The sequence below is a fragment of the Glandiceps talaboti genome, chromosome 7 (genome assembly GCF_964340395.1).
Source record: "Glandiceps talaboti chromosome 7, keGlaTala1.1, whole genome shotgun sequence".
NCBI classification, from domain to species: domain Eukaryota; kingdom Metazoa; phylum Hemichordata; class Enteropneusta; family Spengelidae; genus Glandiceps; species Glandiceps talaboti.
In genome coordinates, this window is record NC_135555.1 from 145,972 (window position 1) to 161,202 (window position 15,231).

At 34.3% G+C, this 15,231-nt stretch overlaps 1 protein-coding gene across 1 annotated transcript; it reads left to right on the forward strand.

Annotated features, from left to right (window-relative positions):
- The first annotated feature begins 11,758 nt into the window (after positions 1-11,758).
- On the forward strand, positions 11,759-14,857 carry LOC144437307 (xaa-Arg dipeptidase-like). Its single transcript, XM_078126231.1, has 3 exons — positions 11,759-12,133; positions 13,872-14,160; positions 14,673-14,857. Exons 1-3 carry the CDS (start codon positions 11,759-11,761, stop codon positions 14,855-14,857), a joined length of 849 nt encoding a protein of 282 aa, XP_077982357.1.
- Positions 14,858-15,231: the final 374 nt, after the last annotated feature.

The window sequence follows — 15,231 nt, forward strand, 5'->3', positions numbered from 1 at the left end:
AAATAGATTATACTGAAACTGACAATATTTTTTAAGTATATTTATGGCAAAACCAGCTAATCTTTTATTCCCCTTTCACAAATGTTCATCTCAAACTCACAGTTAATCATGTTCGCTTAATAACTAAATTGAAGGTAGTATACATTTTAAGGTTTGACGAGACTCGCAAGTTGTGCTGCTTGTAGATATGTACTTGGAATGAAGTTGTATATATGCCCTGAAAAGTGGGAACAAGGTTTATTACTTGTAGTATATGTGCAAATTTCACCCTCCAGGTATATATCTACAATGTGAACACCAGGTGATTCTAATCACTTTGAAATATGTACAGTAACAACTACACTACAGTAAGCCTGCAACATCAAAGGCAGGCATCATTGCATCACTTTGGCGATTCCATTACATCTAGGTAAATTCATCTTGATGTATGACATTGTCAATTTTATTTCAAAATTATTTTGAATTCTATGATATTCACTAAAAAAATGAATTGCACTGCAAATATTTTCTGTTCGTATCATATCTTTTATTCATTGAACATGTATCATTTGAAATGAAAATACTGATTTACTTTTTCTATGTCCCTTTAAATTTGTGACAGCTTGCTGTCTTAAAACCTGCACTAGCTGCAAGTAGGACTGACATTTTTTAGCCCCATGCACCCTCATATCGCTGGCATTCAGAGAGCGATTTCAACCAAAACTGGCACAAAAGTTGGCAGCCATATTTGTTGTTAAATTTCACAATATGCTTCATAACTTTGGAAGTGTAATACATAGTGGCTCTATTCAAGTGTCTATACACCCATATTTTCAGATATGAGTTTTTTAAGACCTTGACCTTTGACCCGGAAAGTCTGCATTAAGGTCAAATAGTCAAATTTTGGCTATCTTCATAGCTTTTTAAATCAAACATTTCAAGTGATAACATTTTAATAGTGACTTGGGTTTGACTGAGGTATATGCAAGTCACTTAATTTCATGACCTTGACCTGTATATCAAATGGAAGCCATATTTGTGATAGAAAAGCACATTTTGCTTGTTATCTTCAAAAGTTTGATACATATGGACATCAGAAGAGCTTTCTAATGAGACCATGCCCTTTGACCTTTACAAAACATTTTCAAGGTGAAAACTGACCAAAGTATTTCTTTCTATCATCACTCAAGAAATTGAATACACAAAGACACCATTTAAAAGTTATATTCCAAAGGTCAGCTTTCTTTTTATACCTTGACCTTTGATTTTGACCTAAATATTCAATGTCAAATAGCAAATTGGTCAATAAACTATTAAGTTTTGTATTTAGAGACACCATTCAAATTTGTACAATAACTTTGCCATAAAACACACAAGTTCCCTGTAGTCTTCGAGTGAAGGCTTCTTCATCAAGTAACCAAAAGATATATTCACTAAAAAATTCAGTAACAGGTTTAAATAATGATCAACATTGAAGTTATTGATTTTTGGCTGCAGACCCAAGTTTGATTTTATTTATCATGTATACAGGTACAAAAAATATGTTCACCCACAGGTAATTCACTTCTTTGCGTAAGTTATTGTATCTATTAGTATTAACAGAACATTTTCAAAAAAATATCCAGTTGCAGCTAGTGCAGTTTTAAAGAGTAAATTATGACAATGCTGTTAAGCTTTTCTTTTTATACCATATATGACCTTTGACTTTGACCTCCACATTCAAGTTCAGAGAGCAAATTGGTCAATAAACTATAAAATGTGTATCTAGAGACACCATTAAAGTGCCTGCACCTATATTCATAGAGGTTAGCTTTCAAGCACTATGCTAAAGTTTTGACCTTTGACCTTCATCTTCAAGGTCAAATAGTTATATTGTTCTATGTATTTTGAAGTTTCATCCCAAAAGACACAATTCAAATGTGTACATCCATATTGTTAGCATTATGGTTACTATTAAGACAGACCTTTGACCATAGCCTTTATTTTCAAGGTCAACTTAAATTTTCAAAATAATTTTGCCGTACAACAAACCAGTTGGGGTCTTTGTTTTATATGAATTAAGGCTTGTCATTGTTTGCTATGAACAGTTACATCTACATCATGGTATAAACATAATATGTTATCAAAGACAATAATGAAATATAACTGTTTCTTTGACTCAGATGGTGGATCGTGTCCAGATGGGTTTTTCAAGTGTGGTCATAATCGATGTATAAATTACAGTCTAGTTTGTGATGGCTTTAATCATTGTCTGGAGTCAGCAGAACTTGATGAGAGTGAATACAGTGATGAAGACAACTGTACATATACTACAACTGTACAACATACCAGTGGTAGATACTTTATTTTTCGATAATACTTTCATCAATATTTCCAACTTTCATACAATGATATGAAAACTTGAGAAGTGAGAAGTACTTGTTACCCAAACTTCCTTAAATCATCAAAAATAGAATGTGTTTCAACCCATATTTCCATTCATCATTGAGAAAAAATAAAACCATGCTATTGCATACCATGTTTATATGCTTGTCATTTTAATTTTAAATTATATTATGGAAAGGATTCCAAATGTTATGTACATGTAGAAGATTATTTGAAAGTATTGCATTACCTTCGTATTTGTTATTTCATAATGTTTACATATTTGGATCTTATATTTTTTCTTGTGATATTGTTCAGCTATATCTTCTCCAGGTGTATCAAGTTTTGGTCCTGTTGCTTCTAACACCACAAACACTTCAAAAGAAGGACCTCCTGCTGATATAGAGAATGGTATTAGTAGTGATGTTATGTACTCAGTGTCTGCTGTGTCTGTCTTCTCCATGGTTGTACTACTTGTACTGATTGGTGCAAAGATAGCCATAAACAAGAGGAGACAAGAGAGAGCTAGAGCGATATCATTTCTCAGTACAACTAGTGTTAACCAAGGTAAATTTTTTGTGTAGAATTCTAAGTCTCAGTACCTGCAGTAGTATTTTATTTTAATAGCATTAGAGGGTCAAATAGAACAAGAGGTTTGACTTATTCTGATGCACATCTATAGTAATAGCTATGCATGTGTAGCTTGTGGAGAGGAAGTAATGGTGTCAACCAAGAAATTGAATGATCATTACTTTTTTGATGCCCCCTAGGTAATAAAATTCTATTGCAGGTAACAAGAATTCTACACAGTGATAAACATATCAATATCACAGTCTAGCATTGCTTGACATATTCTGGACTTTTTAAATTTAGTTTGTGACATTGTTTTAGCTTATGTGAAGCCTTCAGACGGATGCGGCTGATTGGAAAATATATGTCTTATACTTTTGTATAATAATTAACAATACAGGCAATCGTTTTCTACCCAATCAAATGAACCTTGCATAATTAAAGTTTCATGTGATACCCATAAATTTGGGAAGGTGAATGCTCTAACTTCTATAAACTACTACACAGTTGGATATATAATGAATGATAAACATTTCATTTAGCTGGAAAAATTGCATAAAATGAAACAGAAATGCTTTCTCCATTATTTATAGATCATTTCACTGGTGGCAATGGGTGCTCAGATATTGAGTTATCTCCTGCTGCTATCACTGTTACAATGTTAGGCAGACCAGTTTATCTGAATCGAGCTTATGAACCACCACCTCCACCATATGAACAAATAGAGATGGTACCCATGGGGTCTCTTAGTCAAGAGGGTGACATCACCAGAAGACATTCCAGTGACCCTCCACCATATCCTGGACATGAAATGCCCATAATGGCTCCAATCTACAATGCAATCCAGGGATATCCTGCATATGGCGAGGTCCAACATCAAGGGCTTGGATATGTGAATAGTACCTGGGGTAGACAGTATGGTTGCAGTTCCCTAGGTGGCCAAGAGAGTGCACGTGAGGAACATACATGTACATACAGTGGAATGAACACTGAGGGTAGTCTGCAGGCAGCTGCCTTGCCACTCCACTATCGGCATCAGTCCTATGATTCCACATCAGATGGATCTGATGGTCATGAACAGAATGAAGTATTTTATACAACTGATGAAGATAATAATAATTCTACTGCCATTACAAATGCCGAAAATGATAACTTTACACAGAATGAGGAGCTGCAGCCAACAGAACTAAATAGTGGTAAAGATGTGAATGAAGTGGATTCATCAACTTTGGTCGCTGTGTATGCCAGGGGTGATGAGTTGGATGATGAAGAGGAAGAAGTGGAGGATAAAGAAATGATAACTCTTTGTCTAAGTGATACAGGTGATGACCACTCTGTTGACAGCCCTGCTGTTCTGAATATCAAATCAGGGGATGATGTGCAAGTTTAATTAAACATATTTTCAGTACTTTACATACATTGTATATTGTATATATTATAAGGGAAATTTTTATAAGTGTTTCAACAAGGAAATGAAATCTGAAAAAAGTCATTTCACCATTTACATCACGTGTAGCAAATTTATTACAGTTAACCCTTTAAAGCCTGACACCCCATATTTAGGGTGTAATTACATAGAGTTACAGTAATTACAGAAACCAAGTCAGTAAAGCCTGACACCCTATATTTAGGGTGTAATTACATAGAGTTACAGAAATCAAGTCATTAAAGCCTGACACCCCATATTTAGGGTGTAATTAGTACATAGAGGTACAGTAATTACAGAAACCAAGTCATTAAAGCCTGACACCCTATATATTTAGGGTGTAATTACATAGAGTTACAGAAACCAAGTCATTAAAGCCTGACACCCTATATCCAGGGTGTAATTACATAGAGTTACAGAAACCAAGTCAGTAAAGCCTGACACCCTATATATTCAGGGTGTAATTACATAGAGTTACAGTAATTACAGAAACCAAGCCATTAAAGCCTGACACCCCATATTTAGGGTGTAATTAGTACATAGAGTTACAGTAATTACAGAAACCAAGCCATTAAAGCCTGACACCCCATATTTAGGGTGTAATTAGTACATAGAGTTACAGTAATTACAGAAACCAAGTCATTAAAGGGTTAAAGAAGGATGATTTTATATTTAGCCTCTCAAAGGGGAGTTATTACAATGGGCCCTGTTTGTCTGTCCATAATACATCACTTCTCGGACATGCAATATTCAAGTTCAGTCAAACTTGGCACACATGGTACATGGCAATTGCCATGTCCATTACTTTGTGCTTCCACCTTGTGACTCAAAATTTAACAAAAAGATCATTTCATTCATTAGTCACACCAGTAAAGTATTTGATGGAATTGTTTTTTTATGAAGAATTCATCATTCTTGTCTTTATCTTGAATCTCTCAGAATGTAGAACTCTAATACTAGCACATCTGGAGCACATTTGATTTGCACAATCATGATTTTGATTAATCTGACGTTATTTCTGGCAAGGAGGTTGTAAACAAAATGCTCAGTCGTGATCACAATTATATATACTTGTAAACATTTTTTTGAAGTTTCACACATTTCCTATAAATTCAATTATTTTACACCCGGTCCGTCAAAATGATTGCAGTGATGACAAATTACCAGTGCAACAACAGTTTATTTACATCATGTGTCTATTACATTGTCCACCATCGTCTAATCACATAAATCATGGTTCGGGGCATGATTACTGTGATTACCAATCATCACACACAAAATCATGGTTGTGATCAATAAATCGTGATTATGATTGTGCAAATTGTACATGTCCCTGTACAACCAGTGTATAAGGTTTTTATGTTGTTCATTTGCTTTTCCTTTCGAAATATATGTTTACTTTAATATAGTACAAATGATATGAAGAGTCCTTACTGTGAATAATAGGATTTGCCTGTTGCTGTACCTTTTTTGAATTGTATGTATACATAGTTTTACCATGTATGATGGTTTTCCAATTGTCTCCTGTTGTTGTTGTTTTTTTTAAGTGTATGCTTACTCAGAAAAGCACCTGTAACACACAATTCAGAATCTGTATGCTTTCTAGGTGTTTAAAAAATAACTTTTACCTTTACATTCTACATAGTCCTTGTAAACAAATTGGTCATTAATTAGATCCAGCAGGTCTTTATATTAGAGGCCTTTTAGAGACAACACAATTTTAATATGTCTTTTAGATATCTCATATTTCTATATGTTTTTTCATGGTTTAAAGAAATAACTTTTACTGTACATGGTACATGTAAACAAAGCCAACTTCATAGAACCAGGTTTTTATATTAGGTAGATATATTTATGAGCCTTTTACTGATGAATACGCTAAATGAAAAGTATGTATTTTCTCTCATTAAAGTGATTGATTTTATGGAAACTAATGAACATACCTCATTAATTATTCAAAGTACAGAAAAATAAGTACACTATTAAAAGGAATTGAAATCTTAAATTGGTTCTATTACACAATTGTTTCCATGAAATCAAGTATATTTCAGTACATAACTTGTAGTAGATTCATAGCTGTTGGTATTCTTGTTCATCATTACCTTAACAACTTGTAACAAGTGATTATATAATAGTGTAAACAACAACAAATCTTTGGGTCTACCAGAGTTTTTTACTCTTACAGGATACCCATGATGATGTACAATCTTTAAAAGCTCTTTTGTAGTTAATTTACTCTAAATATAGCTATGGTTGGGTTAGTCTTTCAGCCATGCAAAATATGAGTGACATAAGGGGCCCTGTAACTAGTAGTCTATAGACAAGTACAATGTAATGACAAAACCGTACATCAGGAGTATATTCTGGCTGAACGCAGCAAAATATTTGAGAATAATATAGCCTCCTCGAATGTAACGTCAATTTGGAAAGTGAATATTTTGAGCACACTGAACCAGTGGCAGAGACACAGGTTATTGTAACATGGAAAACCAGGATATATAATCCATATTTTCTGTTCAAAGACAATAACTTGGCTTGTGTGTGGTATAATACATTATGTTGTATGTGCTACTCTTCATCACTTAGGCTTCAAAATCAGATAAAGAGCACCACACGCAAAGTGATTCTTATAGTCAGTAAAGTGTATGACTGGTAAATCAATGGCTGAATTAATCAGTATAGCGTATGGCTGATAAATCAATGGCTGAATTAAGCAGTATAGCGTATGGCTGATAAATCAATGGCTGAATTAAGCAGTATAGCGTATGGCTGATAAATCAATGGCTGAATTTAACTGTTTATTTGATTTAAAAATGGAAAATGTCAGTAGTTCTTGCTTGAGTTAGAAGAGGCTGTATGTCTGTATGTATGGTAACAGCTTGTCATTTAGTTCAAAGATATGCATAAACTTTTCTGAATCTTTCACACCAGTATACCCTTCATGGACTTAGTTCAACAATATGTTACCAGTATGTGTACATACTGAGATTTTGTCCTACATATACAATTTGACAATGCGTCAGCAGTATGTTGGACATAAAATGGACCCCTCCTTACACATACTTGGCATTTTAGCAATGTGAACCACTATGTTGCACACTGAGGATGCCTTTCTGTGTATATGTGAAAAATCAACAATGTGTTAACAATATGTTTCAGTATAAAAAGAGCCCTTCCATACAAATTCTTGGAATTTTAGGAATGTCTTACCATAATGTTGCACATACTGAAAATCTCTACTTACACATACATACATAAACAATAACATGTAACAATGTAATACAGGTATGTGTGCAAATACTGAGATTTTGCCCTGCATGCATGTACATAAAAGTGCCATAATATGTTACCAGTGTATGCACATACTGAAATTTTGTTCTTCTGCATTTTGTTTACATGAAAGTTCACCAAACTGTTACCAATATGTTGCAAATACCAAGTACCATTACACATTTTAAGAGTATATGTATCATTTATAACAAACAGCTGTAATATTGAGTCAATAAAATAACATATTAAGTACTTGAACCTTACAAAATTAACATATTCTAATTTTCTCACCTTTGTTTTAGAGTTATTACTCGGCATTATTTTATAGTTCATACATGTGTATACAGTTACTTCTTTTGATTTTAATAACCAAAACATTGAATTATATAGTGTATGTAAAATGAGTGCCAATATTTTTTAATTTCTATTTATTAAATTGATTTGATAAATGAACATGTGGCCAAAACAATGCAATCATTTCTCTATATTAAAGTCATTTTGATCTGGGTTGTAAATACACTATGAAATGAGTTAATACAAGTACTACAATTTTATCTAATACACAACATAATTTGATAAGCTGAAAGCTTACGTAGTGTTTTATCTTTAATGAAGATTATGGAAAAGTAAATTAGTGACAGTAAAACAAATTATGTATAGTTTGTTAACTGAACCATGTAGTTTGTTAACTGAATTGTATCTATTTGTACCGTGTTGACCCTATTTATTTATCAAAAATGTCATTTTTAGCACCACTGAACTGAGGTTCAGTAGTGCTGTAGGCATGGTGAAATGTCTGTGTGTATGTATGTATCATTGTATGTATGTATGTATGTGTGTGTGTGTGTGTGTGCATGCATGCATATGTGTGTGTGTGTGCAGATGTGTGTAAACAACTTAAAGTCAAAAATGGCCACACCAATTGCCTTGATATTTGGCAATGACATTAATTAGGGTGTGAGGGTGTGTAGATGGAAATTTGATCAATTCGTTTTGAGTCAAAAAACATGATTTTTGGTCAATACCTTAAACTTCAAAACTAGTGGCAGATTGGCCAGACAGTTGTTGGGAATGTTCTTTAATAGAGGTGTATACATGTAGATTAAGAGTTGTTCATGACATGGTGATTCTATTGGTGATATGCAAATTAGGTCGAAAAATGTGACTTTTTGGTCAAAGGTCTTTAATCCCAAAACTACTTAGCAGATTGGGCTGAAATTTAATGGGGATGCATTTGGGGATGATGTATAGATGAAGAATATTAGTATGTGTTGATCTCATCAGTATTATGCAAATTAGGTGTAAAAATTGTGAATTTTGGTTAAAAACTTATCTCAAAACTACTATCAAATAGGGCCGCAATTTGGTGAGATGTTTATGAAATGTTACTATGCAGATGTTGTTCAAAATGTTTTATACAATTGGCCCTAGCAACAGTGACCACTCCCTTAGCAACAACCAAAGGCCCGTATGTTTTGCAAAAATAACATCATCCGGAAGGCAAGTGAGTAAACATGCAAAAAATGTATGCAAATATCCCTAGCAACCATGACCATGCCCATAGCAACAGCAAATGGATATTGTAAAGATTTCAGAAATTAATAGAGAAGTGAATAAACATTAAAAAATGTGTGCAAATATGCATAGCAACGAGACCATGCCCATAGCAACAGCCAAATGATGGCGTATATTGCAAGGATAATAAATTAATAGACGAGTGAATAAACATTCAAAAAATATATGCAAATATGCCTTGTAACAAGACCATGCCCATAGCAACAGTCAAATGATGGCACATATGGTGAAGGTAACAACAGGGCTGAATAGACAACCGGATAAACATTAACAAAAAACTGTACAGTTGTGCTACAATGCCATAGGCGCCATTTTAAAATGGTGTTATGGTGGCAGTATGCAAAGTCAAGGGAGTGATTTATTATGTTAAGGTGATTTATGTACAGTTCCTTTTGAAAGACAAGGCTGTATGTCACTTTGAGTTAACTAAAATCACTTAACTTAAATTGCCATGTACATGTTTGTACTGTATGTATGTATGTATGTATGTATGTATGTATGTATGTATGTATGTATGTGTGTATGTACAAGTGTGTTTACAGTCATTTTGAATTTATACCATAGAGGGTTTATATTTTATGGCAAAATCCACTGGGAGTTGAAAGGGGAATTTGAAATCGTATGTTTTTCTTTTTGCTGATGGTGTTTACACATTACACAATTGCAAAGATGCAATGAAAACAAATAGTTTACTTTTGTACTTCGCTATGTTTTCTGTGTTGTATCTTACAAACATTTTGAATCAAGTAGAAGACTATGAATTACATGTAGTAATATACGAGATATTCTGAATTGCTTAAAGGTCAATTTAATCATGTATATTTTTGTAAATTGATACATCATAACCGATTTCTATTAAACATTGTGTTTCTGATTTGTAAATAATTTTGTATACAACAGTTGCAATGAAGAGATATTAAAAAGTTGACAATAAAATAAGCATATGAATGGATTTGTATTTATCTGCTATTTGTCTGTGTGTGTGTGTATGTGTGTGTGTGTGTGTGTGTGTGTGTGTGTGTGTGTGTGTGTGTGGTATAATATCAAGTTTTAGGTGATAATTGACCTTTTATTCAAACTTTGCACACTCAAAAAGGTGAATCTCAAAGGCGTACACACTTCTTGGGAGTCTAAGTCTGAAGTGGGGTGTGTTATTTGCATTTGTTTTGGGTGTCTTGCCCTAAAGCCGAAATTTTGTTTGGTAAATTGCCCAGCTCGCTGTTTGTTAGACACAGGTGCTGAAGTTTCTACCATTAACAGAGAGTTTCTTCAATGAATATTTGAGGAAACAAGGTACAACAACAATAATACTACTAGTTGGATGCGCATTGTTGCCGCTAATGGGCTGGAAATTCCTTATAGGTTATCTTGAACTAAATATTACTGTATTAGGTATAGAATTCGAGAACATGGGCGTACTTGTGGTGAAAGATTATCTAGATCAAACAGTTCGTGAGCGTAAGGACCAAGTACCTGGTATTATCGGTAGTAATATATTGCGACGTATACATGATAAGAAACGTCTTTAGGCTCTGATTTCATACCTAATATAAATCAGTAAACCAGGAGGGAAAAAGTTGTCTCAGGTGTTGATGCTTTGTGAAACAACATGCCAACCCAACAAGGTTAAACCTGATGGACACATGGGGTTCGTAAATGTGGCGAGACGAAAACCTGTAGTGTAATTCCCACGAGAACTGTTAAGAAAGTGGTTGGTAATGGACGATGGTATATTTTTTTATTTATTTATATCAGGGGCTCACTAAGATTGTTAGGAGCAGCACTAAGAAAAAAATTAAAATACATACACTACTAAAAAGATGAGCAAAAAACATATACAGGAACAAACAACAAAATAAACCAAAGTGAGGTAAGAATATTGGTAAAACGAGAATAAAAATAAAAATGTATGCTTCAATTGTCAGAAAATCTAACGGCTAAACTATTCCATATTAGCTGTAACAAAATCTTTTCTGTTTTCAATTGCTTCAATAATAAGGTATTGTGTGACAAGTTTATCTTTTTGTTTACTTATAGACTCATTGCAGTGTTTCGTATTATCTCCTACAAATAAACAGAGTAGTTCTTTCCCTTGTTTAATTAAAGATGGTACTTTAATTTTTTTAAATCATGATACTGATTGTCAGATGGCAACCCAATGAGCACGTATTCTGAGAAAAAGTTATTTTGTATGGCAGAATTTTGGAGAAAAAAATTGATAAAACACGTGATTCAAAGTTAACTGTCATTTCTATTTCATTTAGAATGTTAAAGGGGAACACCACGGGCCTCTGACACTCGTACACGCATATGCATGACCATGCGATCCTGACACTTATTTCTCGGCAGCGCCCTCTTTGGCAGGTCTAGTTACAACAGCATTATTTCATTATTCATGCATGACAGGGGTATCTGACCTCTTTCAGGTCATTATAATAGGAAATTTCCCTGGCCTCGTTTTCGACTACAAAGCCAGTCTATGTTACGAACGTACGTGCGAGAGCACCATTTGTTATTCATTCATTCATATCTGCCACTTTCACCGTACAGATAGTGTACTGTGTAGTGTTCAACATGGCAACGAGTGACTGCCAAAATCTAGCAGCTGCAGCTATCGACAAGGCAGAAAAGGAGCTGTTTCAAATCAGTCAGGAGTTATGGAAACACCCTGAGCTAGAATTCGACGAGAAGCGAGCTCACGATGTCCTCACTGTGTTCCTGGAGAAACACGGATTCGATGTCGAACGGAATTTCATACACCCGACAGGTTTTCGTGCAGTTTATGGTAGCGGTGGATTGAACATATGTGTACTGTGTGAGTTCGATGCATTGCCAGAGATCGGACACGGCTCTGGAAGAAATCTCGTAACAGAATGCAGTTTGGCCGTGGCATTGGCTCTAAAAGCAACGATTGAACACTGCAAGAAATTGAACAAACCATTGGGGAAGGTATGCGATTTGGTTTATGAAATTACGTTACGGATATGCACAAACAAACTTAGACGTGATGTAATCAATTTTTTTACTTCTTATCGCTGATAATTAAGTATTCACGATGTATGTATTTAACGGAAATGGATTTCATCCGTACATCACATGCTATTTTGTCCCCTATTTCTATTCATATGGTAATTCGTTATGAAATCAAGTGACGTGACAGACGAATTGAAATTAAAAGTATGGCTAGGCTGTTGGTACTGCTGATGACATAACTCTACATTTGTGAAGCCGAATATTTATTGTAATTTTTTGTACAGCTAAGCAATACAAATTGAACTTAAGAATCACAACAACATCTGTTATAAAATGTACACATTCAAGCAAACACATTATATATGTTACACCCAATCTGTGAAATTGCCCAATTCATGAAATGGGCATGTAACTTTGCCCAGTTCATGGAATTGTCAACCTTATGCAAATGAGAGTATAGATTACGATCTAAAAGGGGCGAAATTAAACTTTGGGTGCAAGAGTTTTGGACTGAGGTGTTGATTATCGAACACTATTGAAAACACAAGCTACACTGAATTATAATAAAATAAGAATTGTGAAGTGATGAGTTTGTAAATACATGATAATAAAGTTGTTTGATTCTTATTCTTTTTTTCTGTGTCCTATGAAAGATGCTCATTTCATGTACTGGGCATATCTTACATACCCACTTCATAACCTGGGCAATATGATTGACTATTTCATGAACTAGGCAGAGTTACCTACCCATTTCATGAATTGGGCAATTTCACAGATTGGGTGTAACTATATATATATATATATATATATATATATATATATATATATATATATACATTTTCAGGCGTATTTAAATTAAGAAATGTACCAGCCGTGATAATCCCATCAGTGATATGCAAATTAGGTGTAAAAATGTGAATTTTTGGTCAAAAACTTATATATCAAAAAGTACTCGGGTCAATGAGACTGAAAGTTAATGAGATGTTTCGGAAAGTGTTATTCTGCAGATTTTCTTCAAAAACAGTTTGTCAAAATTGGCCCTAGCAACCATGACCACCCCCTTAGCAACAACCAAACAACAGTATATTTTGCTCATGTAACATCATCTGGTAGGCAAGTGAGTAAACTTTCAAAAATTGTATGCAAATTTCCCTAGCAACCATTAACACACCCATAGCAACAGCCAGCCGGTAATAGCAATACGGGTACTTAGACAAGTGAACAAACATTCAAAAAGTGTATGCAAATATGTCTAGCAACAAGACCACGCCCATAGCAACAGCCAAATTATCACCTATATTGCAAAGATAAGTGGAGATTAATAGACAAATGAATACATATTCAAAAAATCAACAAGACCACGCCCATAGCAACTGCTAAATGATCACGTATATTGCAAAGATAACAAAAAATGTATGCAAATATGTTTAGCAACAAGACCATTTTCATAGCAACAGTGTATATTGCAAAGATAATGACAGGGTTTGGATAAACTGGATAGTAATTCAGCAAATGAACACCTATAAAGTGTTCGTAAGCATTTTAAAAAATATATACAGTTGTGCTACAATGCCATTGGCGCTATTTTTCAACTTTTGGATTAATCAGTTGATCAATTTAATACTACAGATCAACTTTTTACATTGTTTGTTACAGCCTATACAGGTTACAGTTTTTAATGTTTTTTATTTCAAACTTCTTGATTAATTTGAAGGTAACTGTGATAGGTAGTCCAGCTGAAGAGAGTGGTGGAGGAAAGATAGATATGATATCAGCTGGTGTCTTTGAAAATGTTGACATTGCACTGAGAGCCCAGCCACATCATAATAATTTATCCAAACCAGTCATGCTTGATATGCTGCAGATGAAAGTTGCATACAATGGTAAACCCACACATGGTGCTTTACCTTGGGAAGGTAGAAATGCACTGGATGCTGCTGTTTTGTGCTATAACAATCTTGCAGCTCTCAGACAACAAATCAAACCAAGCATGCAAATCAATGGTAAGTATATGTCTAATTCTATGTGAAGGTCAAGGTTGCACAATGTAGGTAAATGCAAATTAATGATAACTATTGTCTACTTTTTGGTGACATTCAAGCTATGTGACAAGTACTCTTCATATGCTCCATTTCAAAGTGGTATAGTGTTTTAGTGTTAGACTTTTTAACTAAAACATTTTGAATACATCAAATGTTACACTACAGAGTCTATAAAATAGACCTTGATCACATCAAATGTTGCACAACACAGTCTATGAGACAGACCTTGATCACATCAAATGTTACACTACAGAGTCTATGAGACAGACCTTGATCACATCAAATGTTACACTACAGAGTCTATAAGACAGACCTTGATCACATCAAATGTTACACTACAGAGTCTATAAGACAGACCTTGATTACATCAAATGTTACACTACAGAGTCTATGAGACAGACCTTGATTACATCAAATGTTGCATTTACAGAGTCTGAGACAGACCTTGATTACATCAAATGTTGCATTTACAGAGTCTATGAGACAGACCTTGATCACATCAAATGTTGCATTTACAGAGTCTATAAGACAGACCTTGATCACATCAAATGTTGCATTTACAGAGTCTATGAGACAGACCTTGATCACATCAAATGTTACACTAGAGTCTATAAGACAGACCTTGATCACATCAAATGTTGCACAACACAGTCTATGAGACAGACCTTGATCACATCAAATGTTGCATTTACAGAGTCTATGAGACAGACTTTGATCACATCAAATGTTACACTACAGAGTCTATGAGACAGACCTTGATCACATCAAATGTTACACTAGAGTCTATAAGACAGACCTTGATCACATCAAATGTTACACTACAGAGTCTGAGACAGACCTTGATTACATCAAATGTTGCATTTACAGAGTCTATGAGACAGACCTTGATTACATCAAATGTTGCATTACAGACTCTATAAGACAGACCTTGATTACATCAAATGTTACACTACAGACTCTATAAGACAGACCTTGATTACATCAAATGTTACACTACAGACTCTATAAGACAGACCTTGATCCTTTCAAATG